The sequence below is a fragment of the Nipponia nippon genome, unplaced genomic scaffold, assembly GCF_047370975.1.
Source record: "Nipponia nippon isolate SJK-2023a ecotype South Korea unplaced genomic scaffold, ASM4737097v1 scaffold_5, whole genome shotgun sequence".
Lineage (NCBI taxonomy): Eukaryota > Metazoa > Chordata > Aves > Pelecaniformes > Threskiornithidae > Nipponia > Nipponia nippon.
The window spans coordinates 25,452,648-25,478,099 of NW_028262369.1; the positions used below are offsets into that span (position 1 = coordinate 25,452,648).

A 25,452-nucleotide genomic window follows, 5' to 3' on the forward strand; every position below is an offset into this window, starting at 1 on the left:
TTTTCTAAAATAAATCCAAATGTAGTGTTAGGTGTGCTCTCCATTTGAATTTCAGTTTAGTCTTCACCTGATTTTTTTTTTTTTTTGGTGCTTTTCTGGAGAAGTGGCATGAGTCCAAAAGTGTTAAAGTTCAGAAGTAATAAATTAATTGGGAAAGAGGGGAAATGGTAATAAAATGGTGATCTTCATTTGCATTGCCAGAGGACTGATGTCAGTCACCCTGAACCAGTAACATAAACCAGGAAGGGGGCAGATAGAGAAGCAGGGATGGTTGCTAGCAGTAAAATACTATCCAAAGCAGTAGAAATGAAAGATAACAGTGAAGCACTGAAAGGTATGATGATATTGAATAACTGGGCAATAAAACAGCAGATACAATTCAATGCTAATAATGTAAAACAATGCACATCGTAGGAAAAAATAGTAATAAATTTATATGCAGTGATGGGCTCTCGTTTCTCAGTCGCCACTTTGGAAAGACATCTGAAAGTTTACTACTACAAAACCAAGTGAGCAAGTATTCGCTGTTTTTTTGAGCAGAAGCCACGCAGGGCAAGTGAGAGCTGATGGGAGCTGGGTTCAGAGGGAGCAGAAGGACACTGTTCTTCATCCACTGCATTGCTAAACCACAGGACTCCTTGCCATGGGATGGTTTGGGCAACAGGTTTGTGTTGGATGCTTAAAGTTCAAAAAGCGGTTGGGCAAAGTCAATGAATTAAAAAATAGATCAGAGACCACTGATTTGCAAAGCTGCCCCTTCCAGTGCAGGACTCCTTGGGGTCTGGGAGGGTGTTTCAGGGTGGTATCACTGTCTGCTTTTCCATCCCACCAAACTTAAGGAACTGTATTGACATGTTGAACACAGGATGCTGATTGCCTTAGCATCCATCTCCAGTCAGTGGATCTCCAGAGGATAATTTATATTTTGGTTGGTACTTAGTCTTGGGTGCTGTGGTATGGAAATTCTGCTTGAGATAGTCATGTCCAGGATGGGGGGGGTCCTTCAGTGAACTGTGACTATTAATAGAGTGGTGTGAAATGTGTTCTCAGAGAAATAACTTGCTTTATATCACTAGAAAGATGAGTTTTATGAAGCTAGAGCTTGCTGTCTGTCAGATCATGACTTCCTTTCTAGAAATCAAAAACAGATATCTGGATTTGGCCCCTTGTATGCAACCTGGGGAATTTATCAACTGAAACAAAATTAAATATGTAATATGTTGCAGTGTGTAATACTGGTTTGGTAATATATCTGTTGACAAAATTCATAATAGAATTATTAAAACTCAACCTTTGGAGAAATGAAAAATCAAAGAATTAGTTGAGCCTCTCTTTGAATATTCAGGATGCCGTGCGAGACTGAAAATTAACTGATATTTCTTGTGGAAAAATATCCTCTGGCAAACTGTTAAATGTAAATTTTGAGGAAGTTATATGTATCTATGCTAGTTTAAAAAAAAAAATCTTACCCGTTAGATGTTCAGTATAATAAACTTTCCTCTTGATAGCTAAGCTACCCAGGGAAATTTATGGTAAGTGTTGGCTCAAAAAACATCCTCACCCCCTAAAAAACCCCAACCCTTCCTCCTCTCCCTAGAATTGCTTGCTCAGTCCTTGAACACCAAACTGGGACCCAGTCTGTGGCTCACTTTCTGGTGTCTGCTGCCATATACAACCACTTTCGAGTGCAGTTGTGAAGATTTGTGACTGAGCTAATTATCCAACAGTATCGGAATTTACAGCCTGATAGTTAATTATTCTGTATAGGCCATGTACTGTAGTTTACATGTAAGCAGTCATTGGAAAGCTAAATAATACTCCACAGTAAAACTGAATATGTTCTGAGGAGTATTCTGTGTTTGCATCTCAGGAGTAGGATGCTCTTCTCTCGTGTTCCATCTTCTTGGGGTTTTTTATAAGGTGACCTGTTGGGGATAAACCATGCTTATGCACATCACCAATAATGCTTATGCAATTGTGGTCTGAATATTAATCCTGAAATACAGTTTAGGCTCCTTTTGTGTTCATGATAGATTTTATGAACCTTTTTTCGTTGCTGGTGATGTCAGCAGAATCTCTCTATTGAATTATGGATTAGACATTTAATCAAGGTCTGTACATTATTATACAAGTAATTTCTTTCAGTTTTCTCCTGAAAAATGAAATAAAAAAGATTTAATTTGCAATGGAATTGTGTGAACACCTGATAAATAAAATTCAGTTGTGCATCTCACACCTCTGTCTGACAACATGCAAATATAAAACACAAGGTATAGGTCCAGCAGGCATCTGTACTGGAAGCCAAAGAGATTTTCTACATCAGTAAGAAAGGAATACAAAATTCAGAATCATTTCCACCAACTCTGATGCACTTTATTATAGTTTTTCCTGCAGATGTTAGCTTTAAAACATCTGTTTGTCCTGGCATTTCTTTTCTCAGCGTCTTGAATCATGTTGAGATGTGGCTGGAAGACCTGTTCAGGACCACCGAACTCGCTGGTTTAGCAATTACATCTGTTTTTATTCCAAATTATGTTTTTGTCCAGCTGTCTTTTAAACCCATTTCTGTGAGTTGCTAGGATACATTTCTAAAAGTGGAAACTGTTTACACAGCCTCAATATGAAAAATCTTTGTGTTTCACTTATTTCTTGCCAAGGCTTCATTACAAGGCACTGCTGAAGTTTACCAAGCTCTCGAAATTGTCATACAATCCTGTTTCTTTGTTTGTTATAATCAGAGAAATACATAGCTGATTAAATGAATCTTGTTTTGTCTACTATTATTAACTCCTTTGCTGAGCTTTCCAGTGGCATTATGCAGATGTCTGTTTAGTCAGCTCAATCCTGACCAAGGCCAATCCTGCAAGCGTTGCTGGACGAGGTGGTTCTAATTGAAGTCAAGCTGAAGCGTCTCCCTTTCGTGCACACACACGTGCATCTGCACTCTCTGCTTTACAAATGCCTAAAATTTGAGATGGTGAAAAGGTGAAATCAGATCATCTGAAACAAAGTCAAACCCACACATTTTCATAAGGAAAGTATTGAAGTTTTAGGTAAAGAACTTGAAATTTGTGTTGAAGAAGCAGTGCAGAGCAGCCAAAAGGCAGTGTCAGAATTTGCATAATGAGGTCTGCATAATTTTTAAATTGCTACTTGCCAAAATACGATCCCAAGGATCAAGTCTTTCTCATCTTACAACATCTGCTGTAACTTGCCTTGTCTTATACTGTTAGGGTTTCTAAAATATGAAGGGTTTTTTATATAACAGTAGTCTTTTAACTACAATGTCTATACAGTGGAAATATTTTTTCCACACCTGAATTTGTATTTTGCTCTACCGCTTCAGGCTCACTGTTGATGATTTTAATATTGAACAGATTTTTTTTTTTTTTTTTGTGGTATCACATAGGAGGGTGGCTGAAGAAAGAATTGGCATTTAAATTTTAAAAGAGTTTTTCTTAAATGGTAGTTCTGAGATTAGTCTTGTTAGCCACCGTTGTGTTCTTTCAAACCAGTCCAATAGGCAGTTAAATAACCGCTATGGACATAATCAACAATCAGATTATATTGAATGCCTGCAGACTCCACCAGAAAGGTCTAAGGGAAAACTATTACAGATGAAATAAAACATAGCATTTAAATCCTAGCATGAGAAGCAGCCAGACAAAGGGAACACAGATCGCAGTTTGATTACCCCTGTAGAAGAACATTTAGAAAATTAATATTAGGACATTGGTAATTGAAAGCGTTTAAAAGTGTTAATGCCCTCCTTTTATTTTCTTTGATGAAAAAGGTCATTGACAGAACATAGCTGTGTGCATATGTGGTACCTCAAGCAAATACAGGAGTAACGGCTGTTATGTGCTCAGGTCTTTGTACAGCTCCTGCAGGTGTCAGAGGACTGAACTCCCAAGGGTGGTACACAGCTGCTTAAATGGTGGCCAGAAACACGGGTTTGTATTTAAAAGCATATAAAAGTAGCTGCGTGGTTGATGACTTAGAGCGTCATCCTCTAATGATTTTTTTCAGGTGCAGCCTTTCTTGATTGTTTGAAGACAAACTGAAGGTTTGTTAATACACAAAGGTGGAAGACCATCAGAAGGTTTTAAGTCTTGTGTGTCTTTCTCTGTTGTTCAGGGACAACTTCTTAACTGAAGAAAGGTAAAGCTGTTCCTTCCTCTCTGTCCTGGAAGCAAAGAATCCTATAGATTATAGATATGTATAAGCTATTCCATATGACCTAGGAGGAGAACCTGCATGTGGCCTTTGTGCCTTTTGCATCTTGCTGTGGGCATTGCTGTGAGGAGTGTCTCTTCAGTTTGACTTACCAGTATGGTGCTAGAATGGCGTAAAAGCAAACATAGTAAAGCGAAGAATTAGGCTCACAGTTTTTTGCCTTAGGAATGGTAGTACTATACATTTTTCCATTGCACCTCCTGGTGGTATATTAGAAGATGAAATATAGACTCAGGTAGCACTTACTTGGGGAGGAAAGTGAAAAGATTTTACTTCTGCCAGGCCTAAAGTTTTTAGGATATTTAATAGGGATATGGCTGGTAAAAAGTGGAATCCATCATGTGGGTGCTGATAAAAGCAAGTACTGGTGAAAGCAAGAGGAAATCCATGGGTAATCTGAATGCTGCAGCAGAGTACAGTGGAATGAAGAAAATGGTGATCTTGAAGACCTTTTCTTTGCCTGCAACAGCACTGAAAACCACAGAGTTGGTATTTGTTCTTGTCTTTATATGATCAACTAGTCACAGATGGCCTTGGTTGGGTAATGAATTTTTCCATCTCCCTGTTATTGCGTGAGCGTTACCTGCAGCTCGGAGTCATTCCTGTTCTCTCACTGGAAGGGGTTAGATCTTGTTGAGCATGTGGATGATGTAAGTCATTGTATACCCCCCTTTCCTCCTGGTAATCTTTTAATTTTGATGGAAAGACTTTTGTGAGTTGAGGAACTGAGGAAGCCTGGTTTCTTGGGTCTTGATGTTGATCTAAGCTCTAAGGAAAGACAAGCTCACAGCATGGCCTTTCATCAGCAAATCCATTAATAGGGTCTCTCTCATCTATTCAGCCGCCTATTTTCCCCTGACCAGTAAAGTGAAAAATTCATAATGTAGATGAGACCTGACTGAAATTGGCCCGAAGGTTCAAGTGTTAATGCACGGAAGAATGGGCATGAGAAGGGAGGATGAGGGGTTCTGTTGCTTTTCACATTCCCACATACACCCATGGAGTGTGTGGCTGTGTTACTCTGTTCCCTTGGGAAACCAGACTACAAATAATGGCAAATAGGAAATAAAAACAATTCTGTTTCTATGTAGTATGTTGCAAGGGAAAAACATTATCCACGTCTCTGGATTACCAGAGTGTTTGAAGCTGCGATAACCCAGTTGTTAGCAACCATAATTTAGATGTTTTTTTTTTACATAAATATGACTTATTTGAAGTATGTTGAATTAGGAGACTCATGAATAAATATTTTGACATAATCAGAATTATATGGGTAGAAATTGACCTACTTTGCATGACAGATGCTTGAGAATCCACCAGCTAATAGCATACTAACCTGGCATAGCAATGCCTATCTTATAATACACTAAGCTGCATACAGACATTAAATTATTAGATTGTTGGGGTTTTTTTCATGGAGATTAGACACAGTCAATTTTGTTTGTAAATGAATAAGTTACAGACAAGTTATTGAGAAGGCATTGGGGTGCAGTCCAAAGGAGGACTTGTGCATCGTTTGATAAATGTTTTCAGTGTGGTCTCGCAAAATACTGTTAGAGTTAGGAACAGCTAGAAAAGCTTGATGGTACCAGCCACAAAATAACTAGAGTATTACATGAAATAGACAGGTCTTACATTCTTCAGAAGACAAGCACAACTGCAAGAGGAATAGTAATGTTTTAAAAGTCTGGTAATATTTTAATGATATAGATAGAATCTATTTTTTTCCCCTGAGGCTGTTCTTTATGCTTGTGTTGATTTCAGCAGACTGATTTTATCTGCATGTCCTTAAAGTTAATGTGACAAGGATTTTGTACAGGTTAAGTCAGTGAAGAACTCTGACCTAAGAACAAAACAATCTTTTCCTCCTTGAAGAAGAAAACCCTCCTCTCTTTTATTTAATTCATGCAATGAAAAATAATATCATATTCCATTTCAGTAGCTTCTTTATTCACTTCCTAGTTGTTTTCTCTGATTTTGAAGAACTTCTGTAGATTAAGTCAACTTTGTTCACACTTTTTTCCCCAAGGTCTTCAGAGGAATACGATTTTGCTCTCTCGTAATGAACTCTTGTTACCACAAAGGTAGTAAAAACACATGGATAATCTTGGGAAATACGTTCTCTTTAAAGCCTTAAGCACGGACAGACCAAGACGCAGCTCCTACCCTCTATCTTGATTTACTCCAGCTGCTTAAAACTTCCTAGGTCTAGCTTAAACTATCCCTTTAACAGCCATACTTCTTCAAAAAATGATACAATTTGGTCATCCTTGCAGTGCCCAACTACCAGAGGCAGCCTTGGGGGCTGTAAGCAGAGACACCTTCAGATACTGCTCAGTTGGGGACTGAGCTTCTCCTTTCAGGTAACGAAGGCATCAGTTTTAAATAAGTCATGTTTGGAGGACACTAATTTGCAGTTGGGCAACTTGGGTTCTTTGGAAGCGTCAGCAAAGGGCACAAGACAGAGGTGATTATTTGGCTGGCTTAGTTAATTAGTTATAGTCACCCTTTTCAAAAGCTTCTCTCTGGCTTGCAGGGTGTTTGGAAGGAGGGTTGTTAGATTTCTTTCTGGTTGCACTATACCTTCCTGCTGTTCTTTAGGTGAATAGCTCTGAAATACTGCACTGGTCTTCAGGTGGCTCAGCAAATTTGTTAAAATTTGTAAAAATCTTGGTAGTACTAAGCACTCAGCTTTGGTCTTTTCTCCTGTTTCCCCTCACATGCCAACAGGCTCTTCGGATTCAAACATTCTAGGTTAGCTTGGTGAGCAGTTGGGTCCTTGTGCCCTTACAACTCAACCCATTTACCCAATGTCTTGAAAAATTGCCCCAACTTTTCCCAGTTGAGTAGTTTCCTTACTTGCAGTAGAGTTATCTGGTGGGTTTTGTCAGTTTGTTTTTGTTGTATTTTATTAGTTTTCTAGCAATATTCAGTTTCATTTGTAGTTTCCTGAGTACCAGCCCAAACACTCTGGCTCCTTGATGCCTGATCAATGTAGTTCCAGAACCAGAAGAGTTATGCTGATGGGCTGATCCTCCATGGCACTACACACACGAGAGATGCACAAACCCCAATTTCTTACCTCTGGAATTCGTTATGGCACAGGGGTGGTTCACTTCTTATTAACGCTTTGCCCAAGGGTGATTGCCGGCAGTAGTCTTTTCATTTCTGCCTCCTGCTGCCACTTTGACAATAGGAACAGCAGCAGGAGGCAAAAATGAAAGACCAGATTGAAAGAAGCACTTTGCCACTGTTGTAATTTTGAAATTGATGGTGTTCTTTAGCCCAAAGTCTCAGGAAAAAAGCTGCTTTCCTCTTTGCCTCCTATTGTTTTTCCAACAGGGAAAGACATTCTCTGATGTTGCAGAGGCAGTGGGAGGCCAAAATGAAAATAATTTGCTTCCTGAAACATTGGATAGCAAAATGTGAACAATTTCAGCAGGGAAATAGCGGTTTCGGTTTTTTTGGCTGTCATGTGTTGAATACTGGTATTTCCGTTTGCCTGTGGAAAATAAATAGCAGCTGCTTTTCTTATTGAATTAACGTGATCATAGGATAATTTCTACAAATCTATTTACTGTGCGGTTTTAATGTGTCATTTTCATTCTTTTCCTTTTTTTGCGTGAGAACAGGCTTTGTTAGGTGGGTACATAATGCCCTTCTGAGGCCACGTGCTGCGTCTAATTCCATGGCCTTGGAGCCAGCTATTTAAGCCAGAAACTTACGGGTCTGCACATTGCAGAACTGTATTTTATACCAATATCATCAGAACAACTAATAAATCCAGACATAATTGTCAGCACCAATAATTCCATAGGAAGAAAGGTGTAGGGTGGGTCTGCAGCTGCACTGTTGCATCAGTGACGCAGTTGGTGTCACAGCATGGTGCATGATGCAGGCTGTTGTGATCTACTGCATCAGTTTTGTAACAGTTTTAACTAGTACTGGCATGAGTCTTCAGCAAAATAGAAGTTCTGTGTTGACAAAGAGGGTGGCTCAAGGAGAAGTGTTGCAGCCCTGATGTGGTCCTGGCCCATGGCCATGATTTCATCCAATGTGGTGCACAGTCCTATTTCAGTGTGTGCACGCAGCACTGGTGCACTAGGAGACCAGACTGTTGACAAGAGAGGGTAAAGTGTAAATCAATGAATGGCTTTTTCCTCCTGCTTTAGCTGTTACAGGCTATCGCTCTTTTCTTTGGGGACTTTAGTGTCTGTAATTAGTTATCTTGAATGGAAAGATTCTTCTGTTATTGAACATGTGAGAAATTTAGGAATGTTAATCAGAGCATAACCTTTTCTTAACTTGCCTTTTTTATAGTCCTAGAGAATTAACATTTATTTTAGGGCAGCACAAGAATTTGGCATTTGTATGAAGTGAACTGATTCTCCACCCTTTCTCTTTCTTTATACGTAACAAAAACTAAACGCTTTGATAGACTCATCAACAGAATATATTTGTAGGCTTTGAAGTGTAAATTGTGAATCTGTGTGTCTCAACATGACTTTGGGGCGCAGCGTGTAAGTGTGTGCATGTGTGTGCCCTGGATAAGTTAAAGTCTAATTAAAATTGTTCCTGAAAACTACATACTTAAAGCCAGATATAGGTAGACACATAAAAGCAGCTTGATTTTTTTTTTTTTTTTAATAAGTTCTGAGCACTTCTAGGTTTTGTAGGATTAAAGAGAGTCAGGGGAATTCAGCAACTCTGCAAATCTTGTTGCATGTTCACATACCAAAACAATGATTTAGATGCTCATCTTTAAATGATCAGTTTTCCTAGTGTTGGCTAGTTTTTCAGCTGCTTTAAGGTGCTTCTCAGTGCTACGGTGGAGCTTGGAAGGAAAGGCAATTCTAATTTACTTTCCTCTTCCCCAGCAAGTTCAGATTTGGTTGGGAAATGAAACATTCTGGGGTAAGTTAGCACTGCCATTTGGACTGGCGTCTCCTTGCTCCTTTGTAAGTCCTTTACAGAGATTTTTGGCAGTAGATGGTATCTACTGGCTGCCCCATTAGGGCTGTTTTGCTTGGGCATATTAGTACAGCTGTAATGGGTCCCTTGGTTGTGTCGGGGCTTTTACTATGCCCTGTCCAAATGTAGTGCACATATTAACGCCAATTAAGGATCACTGTAAAATCAATTAGTTGAGTTTGTTTCAGAAGCAACCAATTTCATACTGATGTCCAGGCAAGTGGGTAAGGAATGAACTGGTTGATGACCCTGTTTTCCCAAGGGCTTTATTTACTTGACATTTTGATGTCTGCTTGATTTAAACATTTACCCCAGCTTTGAAACATTAGGTGAACAAAGTTTCCTAAAGTGTCTTCTGTCTTTTAAAGAGGAGAATCCACAGATACCTGTCCTCGCCCTTCCCCTCTAGTTGTCCAGAAAACATAATTTTTATTCTTAATCTCTAGGAGCAGAAAATGGACTGCCAAGTTTTTCTTGTTTCACTTTTTTTTTTTTCTTTTCACTTTTCACTTCCCTAGGGCTTGCTGAACAAGGCTAGTACCCCAAAACAGAGTGTTATTGCAGTGTCTTATTTCAATGTAAATCAGTGTAGAATTTGGGATTTTAGCTGCTTCTGCATCCAGCCTGTAAAAGGCACCTTACAAAATGGCTTTCAAAGATTTATGAAGACTTGCGTGGTACGGAGGCTGAAAGGAAGTTTAATTACATTCAGCTTTTGGTCATTTCTGTGTCTGAGGATGTGCCCATATACTGTCATCTCAAAGACCATCTAAGAAAATAAAATTGATCAGTGAGCCTTCTGGCTAAAACTAAAATGAGTGCTTTGTCATCTGCCCATGGAGCGTATGTGCTCAATCACTGCCGTCTCCTGTGTGCTTGCCCTAGACTCTCCATCACTGAGATTTGTCCAAAGTTTTAATCAAACATTATTTTATACTGAGGTCTTCTCTGTAAATAATTGAATTCTTCTCTTGACATACTCACACATACTTCTTTGTACTATGAAGAAGTAATTTGATCTAGTCCACACAACCATTTTGCTTTGGAGACGACAAAATGTACATCTTATTTTGTATTAGCTTGTGTAGAGTACAAAGTGTTAAGATAAAAACTTGGCAAGTACAATTGCTGTCACCTTGTGAATGACATCTCTGCTCCTAAAGCTCTGATCAAAGACAGCAAATAATATGGGAACATCATATTTACTTACACAGGAAACTTGGTTCTAAGAGTGGGGATGCGTAGGTGTCTTCGAGTACAGTAATTCACAGGCCAATAATGCCAGAAGCCATAAAATCTCTCGGAGGTTACTGTGGACAGCAGTGCTGAACAATTGGGAAGTACTGCTGAGATGATAGTCTGAATGATGATTGAGTTTTCCTGAAGAGCCCTTATCTGTGTTTAAAATTGTAGGTAATGTTTTTAAATTTAACCATAATAGAAGTCCATTGAGCCTTCAGAGTGGTTTCTGCTTCCCCTCTTTAAATGGTTTATCATGTTCTGTAGAAATATTCTTAGTCTTTGCATTCAAGACAAATGTTTGCATTGCTGTCAAAATGGGGCATTTTACTTTTTTCTGGGCAGAAGCACCAAGAGGACTGAAGCACCAGTGGGATCGGAGGGAGGTTCTCCCTCTCATTCCTCAAGCTAGGAGGCTCACGAGCTTCCTGATGGTACTCTTGGGCAAGGGCAGCTCATAGGAAGAGGTAGGGTTCTTGGCAGGAGGAGGTTTAAAAGATCGTTTGCTGAGGTTTTATGTACTTGTACCTTGGCAATATCACTTCGTTAATACAGTAGACCTCAACAGGGTTCATTTGTTGACCCTACAGCAAGTTATCTCTAGCTGGGTAAGCTAAAAGCACTCCAGAACACATCTTGCAGATGTTTTAGGAGTTTCCCTATGAGTTGGTGAAAGGAGAAGTTTTCATCCATTGCATTCAAGGTGCACACATATACTATAACCAAGAGTTTTGGATAGGATCCTATATAGACAAGAGGTACTTACTCCCTTTAAAATTTTAACATGTTTTTAAGGTTGTAATCCACCCCCCAAAATAGTTTGCATTTCACTACATCAGTAGGGGTTTTTTTCAGTTGCTAGGAACTAGCCTTCATTGATGATATAAAGTGTGAAATTCAAAGTACGTCGTAATTTAAAAGATAGCAGTGATTGATGTTGTGAGCAGATCTTGCTGCGAATGTGCTCTTGTCACTTGAGGTGAATTATAGATCTTGAAATTAAACCCTTAAATAACTCTCTTGTTAAAAAAAAAAAATTAAAATGTCTAATTGTAAGAAACTCATTTGAGAAATATTGTTAGAGGAAGAGAATGCTAGTGATAACACAGGAAGTTAAATTGTGTGCACATGTACTGCTAGCTATGATGTGTTTTCTCTTCTAAAGTGTTATGTTAAAAAAGGAAAAAGTGTATTTTTCTGTGTCAGTTCTCAAGGTGCAGCACAGTGGGTTTGGGCAGTCATGCTCTCAAAGACAGTGACAAATACACGACCTGGCAACTCGAAGTTTTCCACCTCTAGCAAAAAAGTTCAAAAATTAGATTAACAGCAGGAGGATCTGGGAATTTGTGTGGTGTTTTTAGTTATAAAATCCCAAATAAGCATTCTGCACTGAACTTTTTTTATGCCAATGAAGAAATAATTGCATTCCCGAGGTGTTGCAGTCTTGCTATCAAGATTCATCCCTTTGTGTGATGGATAGTTTTGAGCCCTCTGCATTGAACTTGCGGTTCTGTGAAGCCATTCAGAAAAATGTGCCATCAAGGAGAATAATCTGTTTGAGCTTTTCATGATTCCTTCCTGAATTGCTGTTTAGTTGCTGCTGTACTGAAAGGTACACATAATTATGTATGAGTATTTTCTCCTTTACACCTGCTTATGTGCTTTTTTTTCCCCCCCTGGGGAAATCTGTAGTTGATTAAAATTACTGTGAAATTTCTTTAGGTAATTGATACCAAATGAAGCTGTGCACCATGTGTGTATGCATATGTGCAAATACATAAAATTATGGATGCATATATATGTGAACATAGGGGCATGTATATGCACAGCTAACAGGAAATATCTTTCACTTAGTAATTAATTCACTAGCCTTCAGTGTGTGTGGTGTCTTAGAGGTCATTCTGCACCGCAGTGTTTTGTATTTTCCACTGCATTGGTGCTATGAAAATGCTAATTGTCCCCATGAAGATGTAGGCTGTTTATAAGTGCGTATGTGATTGTTTTTCAGCCCTGCAAGATATAAGGAGGTGTTATTTCAGGTTTATAATTTGAATGTGTGATGGATACAACTTTGACAGTTTATTAGTTAGGAAAAAAAAAAAAAAGACAGTGGAGTGTCATTCTTCAGCGAATTGATTGCCAGGAGCATGTTATTGACTTTGTTGATAATATCATTATATATTTTACAGTCATAAAATCAAGAAATTCAGATTATGCCCTGAGGACTTCACACATTTAAATAAAGGATATAGCCATTTCCAGGGCTATTGGTTTAGATTAGTGGATGCTGTGAAGAATAGGTAGTGTGTTATAAGAGCATAGAGAAAACGCAACAGCGTGCTTATTGCAGTGATGCTTTGGTTTATTTTCTTATTCTGTTTACGAAATATGCTTACTTACACATCCCCTGGGAGAATGAACAGTTTGCTCTAAATGTTAGCATATTAATACAGTGGTAGCTTGGTGCTCTGTTGTGCTAAGAGCCAAAATCAAGTGTAATCCTTGACCTGTACCAAGAGTGAGGATAAGTCGTCTTGAGACACTCACCAAAATACACAGTGCCTGGGAAGGAAACCTTGCATGACCTTCAGTCTGCAAAGTTAAAAGCATTACTTGGAGCCAGATAACCTAATGTGAACACAGCTAGCTCTCCCTCTCGACGTCAAAGTCGGGGTTGAATGGCAGCTGGTGGGCTGCTATGATGGTAACGTCCCCCGAGCGGTTCCGGTGACCACTGCTGAAGGGCATGGCCTGGGGAGCACCCACCTCCGGCACTCAACTTGGGCTGCTTTGACCTGGATCTTCCACAATAGCTTATGCTCCTCTTGAACTGTTTACCAGTCACGTTTTGGGATTGAATGCACTTGAGGTACTTGGGTTGAGTACTTGGGGTTTTGGGTTCAGGTCTGTCTCTAGCTTGCTTTACAGAATCTGAGTTTGATTAAGGTATATTGCCTCAAATAAAAATGATTGACTGTGTTAAAAATCTTGTTATTACTTTTACAGTATGTTTAGTGAGATGGATAAAATAGCTTAATGCTGATCATGATGATAAGCCTCTCTCTCAATGCAAGCTCAGAAGCACATTGCGTCACCCAGCTCCAGGAATTAATTGTTCTCTTAAAAGACTGTGGAAGTCCAAGTGCAATGTCACAACTCAGCAGCGAAGATCATGTTTTCCCACTTACGCAGGAGCAGTGGCTCCAGCTGGAGCACACATATGGCTTAAAGGTGAATGGTGACATCTATAGAAGTAGATAAAATAATTACTCTTACATTTACGTTTTAAGGGCCTCTGAGGATTATAAATCTATATGCTGCAAACAAAACATTTCTTTGCCTGTGTCAACAGCGGCACATTTTCTAATTAAAAGTGATCACTTTTCTAAATTGAATTTGTGTGATGTTGTTGTTAGTGGGTTTTTAGCTTTTGCATTTTTTCTCAGTTTGGGGCACGCGAATCAAATCGGTTTTAGTTTTGTTGATGATCTGCTTCCATTTTGGATTGTGAAGTGCTTGTGTTGAGTTGTGAACAAATGCTTGGGATATTTCTTGGCTTATGAAAAGATATTTATGAAAGCATTTTAGAGCAAACCATTGGAAAATACTCATTGGTCTTGAAGTTAAAGTTTTAATACAGCAATTTAATTGAGGATCATTTTAGAATGACCTAGTGGTACTAGTGCTCTGATGAAGAGCGCTGGGCAGATCTGTACCTGCGCAGGATACGGTGGACAACTGAGATGGGCATCAGCTGCTCACCTGGCGCGGCTTTGGCAGCTGTGGTCTTCTCTGCAGTCAAGAAAACCTACAATGAGATCTCAGGAAATACGTGTTGTGGAAACAAGCAATTGTCATTAAACACATGCTTCTAATTTTGATGTACATTATGGTCTAGTAATGATTTGAGACCTCAAGCTTCAGTTTTCCATGAAATCTTCATAGCTGGTTTATGAATGTCCCCCTTCCTGCCCTTGAGGTGTTATTTGTAGTTTGAAGAAGGCAAGCTGAGAGTGAAAACCCCAAGATGCGGGTTCTTGTTATTCAAATAAAACTGAGCTCCAGCAGTAAGTGTAGCCCTGCATCCAGGATAATCCTCCTTCCCGCAGACTGGGACTGAGCAAGTGCGGTGGCAGGGGGTGGCTGGAGAGCTGAGTGCGACAGCAGCTCTCCGCTGACAAAGGCAGGAGCTGCGAAGAAGAAAAGATTGACTCCGCTTGTTACGTGGAAAGAAAGAGGCAGCATTTCCTCGGCAGGTTTCTGGCACAGGCACAGCTCTCTGGTTTAGAGGTTTGATGTTAGCCCTCACCCTCCTCTGAAGCTTAAGAAGAATTACAGGCTCATAATTCAGACATCTCTTATTTATGCAGTTTCAAACACAGAAAGAGCCTTGTTCAAGAACTGTCATTAAAAAAAAACTTTTTGTTTTAATGATGAGATGTTTATGAGAGTCTGGACTATCTGCCTTATAAGTGTCCAGTGTGCAAATGAAGTACCACTCCGCATAAATCTCACATCTCATAAGTGCTGTAAAATCAACCATACTGACAGTGTTTGTCATATGGTAATTTTCCAAGCAGGTAGAAAGTTTTTCAATGCTGATTACAGCACCAAAATTTGGAAATATGGTATGAGCATAGATCGGGGAAGATTGGGATATATGCTGAGAAATGGTGACTGCTACAGATGGCTGATTTATAATATAGGGCAGTGTATGTGTGCATTTTCTATGCTTTTGCATGGGACATATGCTCTAGGGTTTTATAGATGAATTTGTAGTCTCTAGTAATTTGCAGTTTCCACTGCAGTTTCACATATCTACATCATTTTCAGGCTGATGATTTTTCACAGTCATTTATCCCAAAAGCACTTTATCCTACTTAATCTGGGTCATAATTGACATGGGACTTGTGCATAAGCAAACATAGCCATAACTTGTGTTTGAATGGGCTGTTAACGTCAGGGATTTAGTTACGTGCAGCGAAATAGATCAGAGGTTGGAATAAGTATAAATGTTCAAATAACTGATGAATGCAAGGTTGCTATCATGACTCGGACCCAGGAAACACTCTTGAACGCTTACATGCTATTAGCTAACAGCTGCCTTCGGCTGTAACAAAGACGTAAGGTTGAAAATTGTTGGCAAGAAAGCTGTTGGAATTGGATTTTATTTACTGCAAATCAACAGGATATCTTTGCAAGTATAAAAGACATATGGAAAAGTCCATTGTTATCGTTGTACTTTGTTGTTTCTCCAGATGTTCTCCCTCCTGCCCCACTCTGGAGCTGAAAGTGGAAAATGGTTTTTCATTGTTTTTAGCTGACAGTGCCAACATCTGCCTTGGCATTTCCCTGGGGAATGATATTAGCACTACTGCGAGTTTCCGGTTTATCATTTATGTCTCATTAGCTTTTTTTTTTTTTTAAAATAAAACATAATGTAAGATCATGAAGTCTCAACCTTCTGTTTAATTATTTTCGGGGGAGCAGGAGTGAAAACGCATCAAGGTAAACAGTTGGGTGGCCACTGAACTATCACAGCAAAACTTAATCAGCCCCCTTATTTTAAAGGCGCTGTAAATGAGCTGATATTTTTCATTGAAAGAAATAGTATTTGTGTGCTCAACACACTCGAAGATCTCATTATGCTTAAAATAGCTGTGTTTTTTAACATACATTTAGTCCATCATGAGTGCACAGCGTGGACTGTGCTGTACTCTTGAGGAAGGAGAACCAAATGATTATCTTCGTTTGGAAGTACTCTTCATTGGTCGTGTATGCTCTCTTGAGCTTTCGAGAAAATTTGGGCTAAAATTCCCAAATATAGGTGTCTAATACTAGATTCTTACCTGTGGTTCATTTATAGCAGGCTCTAGCTCTTTGTTCATTTTTTACAATAGCTAGAAAACCTGTGACTAGAGCTCCTAGGTGATAACAGTATAAATTTTAGCAATATCAGTCCATGTTTAGGCAAGTTTTCTGGTGGAATCTGTGTGTCTGAGAAACTTCAAATTCTTTATGATCTCACATTTTTGTTTGCTTCTTTGTGCCTTGGAAGTTGTTTGTTTGGTTACTTGTTTGGTTGCAATTATTTACAGTTCACTGGTGGTTTCTTGAGATCCTAGCAAGAAATTCCACAGACAGCTGCAAAATATATCTTTAATCAATTTTAGGAAAGCTGATTCCCTAACTAACACATTTCTTCCAGCTAAGACACAGAATAAACGCTTCTGCAGATACTCAGGGGAAAAAGTCTTCCTGACAAAACTATCCTTTTCATGGATTGTTGTAGTGTCATCGTCGTGTGGTTCAGGCTAGTCTGAGAGCATTGTAACTTACGTATGTTGGCCTTATCAGTACTGTGCTATCTTATCCCCAATTGCTTTTTTATTAAGAAACACCTTGTGCCATTTTTTAAGCTTCTCAGGGTGAGCCTGTGAGAGCCAATGTTGCTGGTTATGTTTTTTCTGTATATGTCTATAAGCAGAAAGAATAGAACAAAGATACTATTTTTGTGGAGGTTTTAGAGCAGCAATATTCTATAGGCAAATAACACAATTTATTTTTTCATCATTCAAATGGTAATAGTGTAAATATTGCTGATACAGTTAGATAAGTCGGCATACGAGGAAATAGTAGCATGTTTCTATTAGAGTTTTGTCTGCAAAATGAAGAATTCTCAAGTGTATTGGGATTAAAACAATCCGTACAGATCAGAAGTTTTTAGATCCATGAGGTCTGATTCAGGCTTATCTCTTTCTTCTGTAAACCTAATTTGTGTGCAAATTTTGTGCAGAAGATTTTGTGTGGCAACAATTCCACTGTGAATTCATTTGATGTAGTAAGGCCAAAAGGTTTTATTGAACTAGTACTTTTCTTCTCATTTTATTGAAATGTTCACATGTTTAGGTGTTGAGGTAGGAGTTAGAACTAATTTGCCACTTAATTGTGAGTATTTATTCGTTTATTTTCCTTTGCACTCATGCAAATTTCATTGTTTCCCTTATGTCTTTTCAGGTCAGGATCGCAGTGAAGCCACTCTAATAAAGAGGTTTAAAGGTGATGGTGTCCGATACAAAGCAAAACTGATTGGGATAGATGAGGTTTCTGCTGCACGAGGAGACAAGTTATGCCAAGACTCCATGATGAAGCTCAAGGTGCAGTGAAACTTTTAATGTTTAATATTATGGAGTAAAGGGGAGCGAATTTCAGCTTGAACTTTTACTCATTCTCCTTTCATGACACTGAGTCACACTGGTTAATTATGTATTGAAATCAGTCAATTTTACATGAACTTTTGGCTGGTATTGCTTATCCCAGTTTAATTTTAATACATTATCTCTGAGTTCAGTAGTTATTCATGATTGACACCACTGCAATTTGTCCACAAATTATAAACAACACATCTGCAAATTGAATAATTTTATTATGCAAAAGGGGAGGTAAACCACTATGAAGAAAATAGTGTATCAGATTATATGACAGTGCTAATCAACTACAGCCCTGCCTTTGACCATTATCTCCTTTTGGGACAGACAGGGATGGGTGAGTGACATTGTGGGATGTAGGTAGCCAGATACAGGGGGGAACTGGTGTCCTCACTGGGAGGATAACGTCTTGCACCAGTAACGGCAGGATTGATGGCTTACAATATCAGGAGGCAATGTGCTGAGAGGACAAAACATGAGAAGATAAAGAACAGTCCCCAGAGTTTTGGGAAAGAAATGGAGTAGTGACAAAAGCGTATTTTGAGTAGACTGCAAACTTAGAGGGTAGACAGAATCTGAAAGCACTAGTGGTGTAGGAGAGTGGACTTTCTGGAGCACACTAGACATCTCTCTTTGGCTCAGTCTTTTCTTAAAACCCTCAAAGAGCATAAGAGCTCTCTGTAGGAAGCATATTTTATGTGGCCCTGGGAAATGTGGAAGAGCTGGAGTGGTTGAGGAGGACGGATAGATAGTGTTTTTCTTGAACACGATGTTGGCTGTTGGCTTCCCATCTGCATTGTAGGGTTACAAGCTAGGTCTAGGAGTAAACCCTCAACAGTCTTTTTCCTGTTTTTTTTTCCTTCCAGTCCTCTCCTCAGCAGTCTACCAAGAGAGCTCATGGATTTCCCATTACTATTTTTTTCAGGAGGAGAAATCACTAAATAGTATCTTTTACACTACCAACTAGCAGGGTTCCAGTCTTGAGGAACCAGGAGGAATAAGTGGTTATTCATGAATAAACATCAAAGGGTGACATGCATCTTATGGTTCAACAATCTAAAAGAAAGATCTGGTAGATAATTCACAAATCAGTTACGAACGTTTTATGATAAGCAAAAACTATTCTTAAAGGTGCACTGTTGATTTATCACATCTGCCACAATATTCCTATCTGTTTTAATTGTATACTGGATGTTTCTCATAATTTCATAGTTCCTAGAAGCAATTTGGGAGAATTGTCACTGTTAAGCTGCACAAGACTTTTTGTCTCACTCCTCCATGGATTACCATTTCCACATCTCCCAGATGCCTGATACCTTTTTGCATAGTGGCGAGATTGATCTAAACAGTGTTGTGAGATGACTAAAACTATCAAGGGAAGGGAGCACTAGAAATTCATGTTTGTACGTAAGGCAGCATAGCATGAAGTTATGGGCTCTGGAGACCTAGTGTTTAGCAACATGAGTTTTAATGCCAGGCATAAAGTTTTGGGGTGACTTCTGATAAATGACTCCATTTTTTCTCTTTAATTTTCATGTCTGTGTAATGAGAACGACCTCATGAAGGTCTTAAAACATAAGCTAGTGGTTGTTAAAACATGTTGAAATTGCAGAGCACCAGATAAAGGATAAATATTTTTATTTATTTACTAGTGCAATTGATTGCATTTGATCTTAGTACAGTGTTATTCGTCAGGGCAGGCTTCTGAGAAGGTGGAAATAGAAATTACTGTTATAGTTATGCTGTGGGAGAATAGTACATGAAATGCAGATCAGCAAGTTCACTTGAGAAGTAAAAGCCTGAGAGTATGCAAACAACTAACCCTCAATACCAGTTTTTTACAGCAGAGGTGTAGTTTGATTTTGCTTATTCCAGATAAGTGTGCCCATGAAGTAAGCTAAAGTTGTTGGCATTTTTTTTCCTCCACTGCTTGTTTTTTTTTTTTCTTTAAAAAAAGAAAACAAAACAGCTTACAGCTGGGAAAGTGTGCTAGAAATGACCTTCAGCTTCCATGAAAACAAATTTCATGGAGGATTAGCTGGTGCTGGGGTTGGAAGTGGGAGCACATTTGAAATGCTCTCTGGGTGGCGTAGAGAGATGTGGTACCTTGAAAAAAGGGAGGAAGGCAGTAGTAAGAGGGAGACTGTTCCTGGAAAGCCTTTAAGTTTTCCTAGAAAAGTGGTGAATTGTCCACAAGCAAATCTTTGTGCTCTTCTGTGGCACCTAGAAGAGTAATGAAACCAGCCAAACTGTTCTTTATTTCAATAGGGAATTGTTGCTGCGGCTCGTTCGAAAGGAGAACATAAACAAAAAATCTTCTTAACAGTGTCCTTTGGCGGAATCAAAATCTTCGATGAAAAGACAGGGGTAAGTAAAATAATCATGTGAAGGAACAAAATTGAATCTCTTCATGGATGTTTCTTTAAAAGTATTTTCTGGCTAGGCAGTAGTATCTTGCCAGTGTAAGCACACATGAAGCATCTGACAAGCTTGATAAAAGGTTATCATATACCAGAGCAAGCCATTAGATGACTGAGGTGTAAAGTGTAGCATGGGGATGTAGTTTATTGTAAAGCCTTGTCCTGGATACTTCTGCAGAACCACTTACTTGAGTATACAGATGCTCCTTATGTGCATAAACACTCACAGCTCTGAGTCCAGAAAGTGGCAAGAAGGGATTTGTTTTCCTTCTGACAGATAAAAAAATTGCTTCTTGGAAATACCAGCCCACTGTTTGCAGGAGGCTTTAGCAGTTCATGGTGCAGACTGGTGTCTGTGCCCATATGGGTTTTCTCATTCACCCTGGGCCCAACTGCACCACTCCTTTGGATGCTGCTTAAGACTCCTCAGCAGTACCAAGTGACTTTTGAGAGTAATGACAAGAGATTAGGATTAGAGGCTAGGATTGTCTTGGGTTGGGCCCTTTATGTCATGGGAAGCTGAGGGGAAGAAAACAAGCTGGAACAGGGAGCTGCGGACAACCCGGGGAGAGTGAAGCTTGTTTTCCCCAAGCCTGAGTTAGAGAAAAGGAAGGGCACTGGGAGCTGGGGAGCTCCTGGGAGCCGCACACACTTAGCTGGGATTGCCCGGAAGATGTCCCAGGGGAATGCTAAAGAATTTCTGTCAGGTCCATAATTCCAGATCAGCGCAGTTGTAGTCACCAGAATGCAATATACTCCTATTAACAGCAGTGGCTGTCTTCTGTCAGATACGCAGTAGCCATAAGAAGCAGTGCTTTTGTATCATCAGTGGTACAAAAGGTATATATTGTATGGAATTGGAGGTAAAAGATATTGGAAAGTTTGAGGTTGCTGTTTGAGATTGCCAAGCAGCAACTCATCCAGTAGCATCTGGTCGAGGAAGTTGCGGGAGACTTCCATGCCTTACATAGTTTTTGCCACAGCAATATCATGTTTGATTTTTTAAATTGCTCTGAAAGAAGAAACCTAAGCAAAACATTATACTACTTAGATATAAAGCGACAACACACAAACTGTTTTAATCCTAATTAAGAAGATTTCTACAGCAGTTTAAGCTCTGCCTTGAATTTTAAAAAGCTCTTGATTTAATCTTTTGAAAGATTAACTATTTAACATGATGCCAGAAATAAAACTCTACTGATGATAGATGAAATTATCTTTGCCAGTTAATTTATATTATTAGAAAATCAATGTCATTGAGCTCACTGATACATAATACAAGTAGTTAGTAATGAAAAGCTCATTTGGAATGTGTTGTGTACAGCATGTGTAAAGTATTCATACAAAAGCAGTGTTTAAGAGAACATGGCTGAGGTTACAGCCTGTGTTCAGAAGATAGGAAATGTCAGGTTTAGGGCTGCCAGTACAGTCATGGCTGGGTCCTCTAATAAATAGACATTAGGGTAGTATTTAACTATGGGATGACATACCATTTTTTGGCCAGAGAATACCAGCTTCATTCAGTGTGCAGAACAGAGTGTAATACACTGAACAATATGGTAATATTTTGTTTTCTTTTCTTCAGTGTGCAGCCCACTGCCTTGCCACACACTCTGCAAATTGCACTGAGGCCACAGTTACGTTCCTAAGACTAAAGTATTTTCTTGGGAAAATAAAAAAAGAAGAGAGAGAGACTTGTCCTGTGGCCCTTGTCTCTGAATGTTTCACAAACATAGAATTTATTTTCATAAAATAAAGAGGGAAAAGGGGATGCGATTAGAAACAAAGGTGTGGTTTAGCCAAATTGCCTTTTCTGCGGCATGCTGCACACTCTCTTATCTGCAACTAGTGAGGCGGGGACATGAGAACAAGTCTCTTTCATTTCATAACTTTGACACCCTATACTCTGAATCTGACATAACTATATCATCCTTATAATAACGCTGTCACTCACTCACCGAGGCTTAGACTGAAACCTTTAAATCCACCTTCCAGATGTCTGCCCCTGAGCTGCCGGAGTGATAGACAGGAGTATTGAGTGGTCCTTCTTGAAACAGGACTGTGACAGAGGGATGTGGGGAGCTTTTGACATCAGTTTTTACGTGTTTTTTTTGAAAGCAGGAGAATCATAGTTTCCATGCTAAGCTTTTGAAGCAGGGGTGCATGAATTCCTCTGCTGGTTCTTCACAGCCACCATCCCTTCAGCTTTTTATCAGCTTGGGTCTCTCCGTGTCCCAAAGTTTCATGTCTTTGACCCACTCGTCTCATGGTCTCTCTCATCCAGCCTGTCTCCACTTCGTCAGTCTACAGTTGTCATCTTATTCCCTTTCCTGCTGGTAGTCACATACAATCTCAACACCTGAAATACACTGGGTAGCATCAGCAACAGGTCACGGACAGACCCCAGCAGTGTCTCTGGGCTCTATGAGCCTGCAGGAGCACTACTGAGGCAAGGTGCTTTCCACAGCACAAGAGACAACTATTTAGGGGTGATGCACTGTCTCGTCCCTGTGCCTTTGGCTCATCCTGGTGTAATGCTAAGAGATGTCAGCTGTTGTAGTAGTAAATAATACCATCTGTGTAGTCTCACATCGATGTCTGTGTGCTAGTCACCCCCAAAGAAAGCTGCGTTACTGCTGTAATGTGGAGCCTCCTATAAAGCAAAATCAGGACGATGCAATTAGGTAATGCAGGACACTGATAATCCCGTTCTTGATTTAGAAGCAATAGAGAAAATGCCACAAGCTGGCAAAACTGGGGATATATGATTGCTCAGCCTGGCTCTTTTGATGGGACAGAAGGGAAGTTTGTGGTTTGCTCGTATGGATCTTCTGGTAGAGTTTAGAAAGTTTGGAGACTGACATTGACATTCATGCAGCAGGGAAAAAATCTGCCCTTAACAGGGAACAGCCTGGATAATCTTGCATTTGCTTTCTCCTCCTTTAACTGCCTTCCCTGTCCCCCACAATGCTTTCTCTCAGTTGTATTTCCATAATTTTGGAATTCACAAACAGATATTTTGGGGCACAGTGCTCATTTATTGTTTATTTGGAAAGGTATTTACCTCTCTAGAGTGTCCTTTCTTAATTTTTATCATTGGCTACTGCTATCATGTCTGCCACAATGGCAGTCTGATGTGATAGAAAAGAGAAAAAATCTTCTGAAAAAATGTAGGCTTCTATATGCTTAGTATCTTGTAGGCTACTATTGGATTTTAATTTATCACAATAAAAAATCAATTTGTAGCTCAAAACTAGCCGATTTTTTAAAATCGACAGTGCCATAGCTGACTTCATACAGATGATTTAGGGGAATTGCTCCATAATTCATTACAGATGAAGGGCTGTAGCTGGGTTACTACTGAAAATGATAAGCAAGGTTTTTTCCCCTGTACCTTATAGCTCTCTCTGATATGTTCCAGACCTAATATTCATCAAAAAATATTGATTTTAATATTGCTAATATTCCAGCCATCAGGAATTCTGCCCTTTGAGTAAATTTATCCATGAAGGAGATTAGGTTGAAGGTGGAATATAATTTGGGAAGAATTTATCTCACCAAGAAAAATACGAGAAGGATTTGCTGTGAGTTTGCACTGTAGATGCGATACAATTTAGTTCATCTACAGTACTGCAATAGAAATAACACTCCTCTCTTACACTTCATCATTCTATTCCATGGATTAATCTAAATAGGTCCCTTCATACCACTTTTCAAATACTTGTCAATGTATTGACTTGACAACGTATCGTATGTTGACCCTGCAAGCTTGTAGTTTGCATATACTGTTATGTAGACTCACTCATCTGCTGGAGGAGCCTGCTCATGTAGGCAGAACAACAGAAATGGTTCTGTTGTTAAAGTCCCAACATTAGCTGTATATTCTGAAGTTGTATTTAGTTTGACTAACAGGATGTTCTCCTGTTGTATGTCAAAAATTGTCATTACAAATGGATTTTGACCCTATTTTTTCTTATAAATGTACCTGTCTTGCCTACTGTCATATGTTGGCTATCCGTGCCACTTGCCTTCTCCAGAATATATTTGCCAAATATATACCTCACCTGAAGGAAATACATTTTTTTTTTAAACGTAAAAAAATTACCATAATTATTACTAAACCCAGACTTTGTCTACCTAATGCCACTTCAGAGATTTCATGGTTGCGTATTATATGAAAATAATTTTTGATCGTTTGTTCTGTCATATTCCCCCTGCACCCTGGTGACATCTCAGGACACCATTTTTCAAACAGTACAGCACAAGCTGAAATGTATTCTTCATTAGCAGACTTCCATGAGAATATCTTTTATATTTTCAAAAGCATGGTCTGTAGAAGGCAAAAATGCAAATAGTTGCATCGTGCTACTTAATACTTCCTTTTCCAGGACAGAACTTAGTGGTTAATGTGTTCCTTAGAAAGCAACAAAAACCATAACTCTCAATATAGCAGGATATGCAAAATTTTTAAAGGACCATCATTGTTCATTAGCTATTTATGAGTATTATTTTGTTAATTACACACATCAGGCTATCTCCCTGTGATAGCTTAGTAATGCTTCATTAGATGTGCGTGACTAATATGGTCTCCGTAAAGAGGCTGTAATTGTCTCATTGTTTATTTATGTAACAATAAATCTTTGTTTACTGTAGGTTACTTTCAAAAAATTTATTTAAAAATAACAATTAAATTCCCTAAAATACTTGGGAAACCATTTTCTTCTACATTCACGTAATGAGGTATACTTTTAAACTCATGCGCTTTCTAATTGCAAAATTCTGTTGACTTTAATGAAAAACCCAGACACTATGAAAGAGAAATACGATGAAAGCAAAAAATTACTATTTGGCTTTAAGTAAAGAATTATTTCTGTTAAAGTAAACTTTTGTATTAGCTCGTGGATATGCAAATTGCCAGAATATACTGCAATATATATCTATATATGCTATTGTTATAGATGAAATATTTATCTAGACTCTACAGTTGTCCAAAAAGTATGATAGACTGTTGTGGTTTAACCCCAGCCGGCAACTAAAGCACCACACAGCCACTTACTCACTCCGCCCCGATGGGATGGGGGAAGAATCAGAAGAGTATAAATGAGAAAACTCGTGGGTTGAGATAAAGACAGTTTAGTAAGTACAACAAAAGCCACACGTGCAAGCAAAGCAAAACAAAGAATTCATTCACTGCTTCCCATCGGCAGCCATCTCCAGGAAAGCAGGGCTCCATCACGCGTAACGGTTATTTGGGAAGACAAGCGCTATTACTCCAAATGTCCCTCCCTTCCTTCTTCTTCCCCTAGTTTATATGCTGAGCATGATATCATATGGTCTGGAATACCCCTTCGGTCAGTTGGGGTCAGCTGTCCCAGCTG

The 25,452-nt window shown here is 39.1% G+C and overlaps 1 protein-coding gene across 7 annotated transcripts in view; it reads left to right on the forward strand.

The window, feature by feature from the left end:
* DAB1 (DAB adaptor protein 1) overlaps window positions 1-25,452 on the forward strand; it is a 171,485-nt gene that overhangs the window by 86,237 nt on the left and 59,796 nt on the right. For all 7 annotated transcript variants that reach the window (XM_087732148.1, XM_087732147.1, XM_087732150.1 and 4 more), the window contains exons 4-5: window positions 17,464-17,603; window positions 19,923-20,021. In XM_087732148.1, the coding sequence (XP_087588274.1) occupies window positions 17,464-17,603; window positions 19,923-20,021 (239 nt within the window). The remainder of the gene's footprint in view (window positions 1-17,463; window positions 17,604-19,922; window positions 20,022-25,452) is intronic.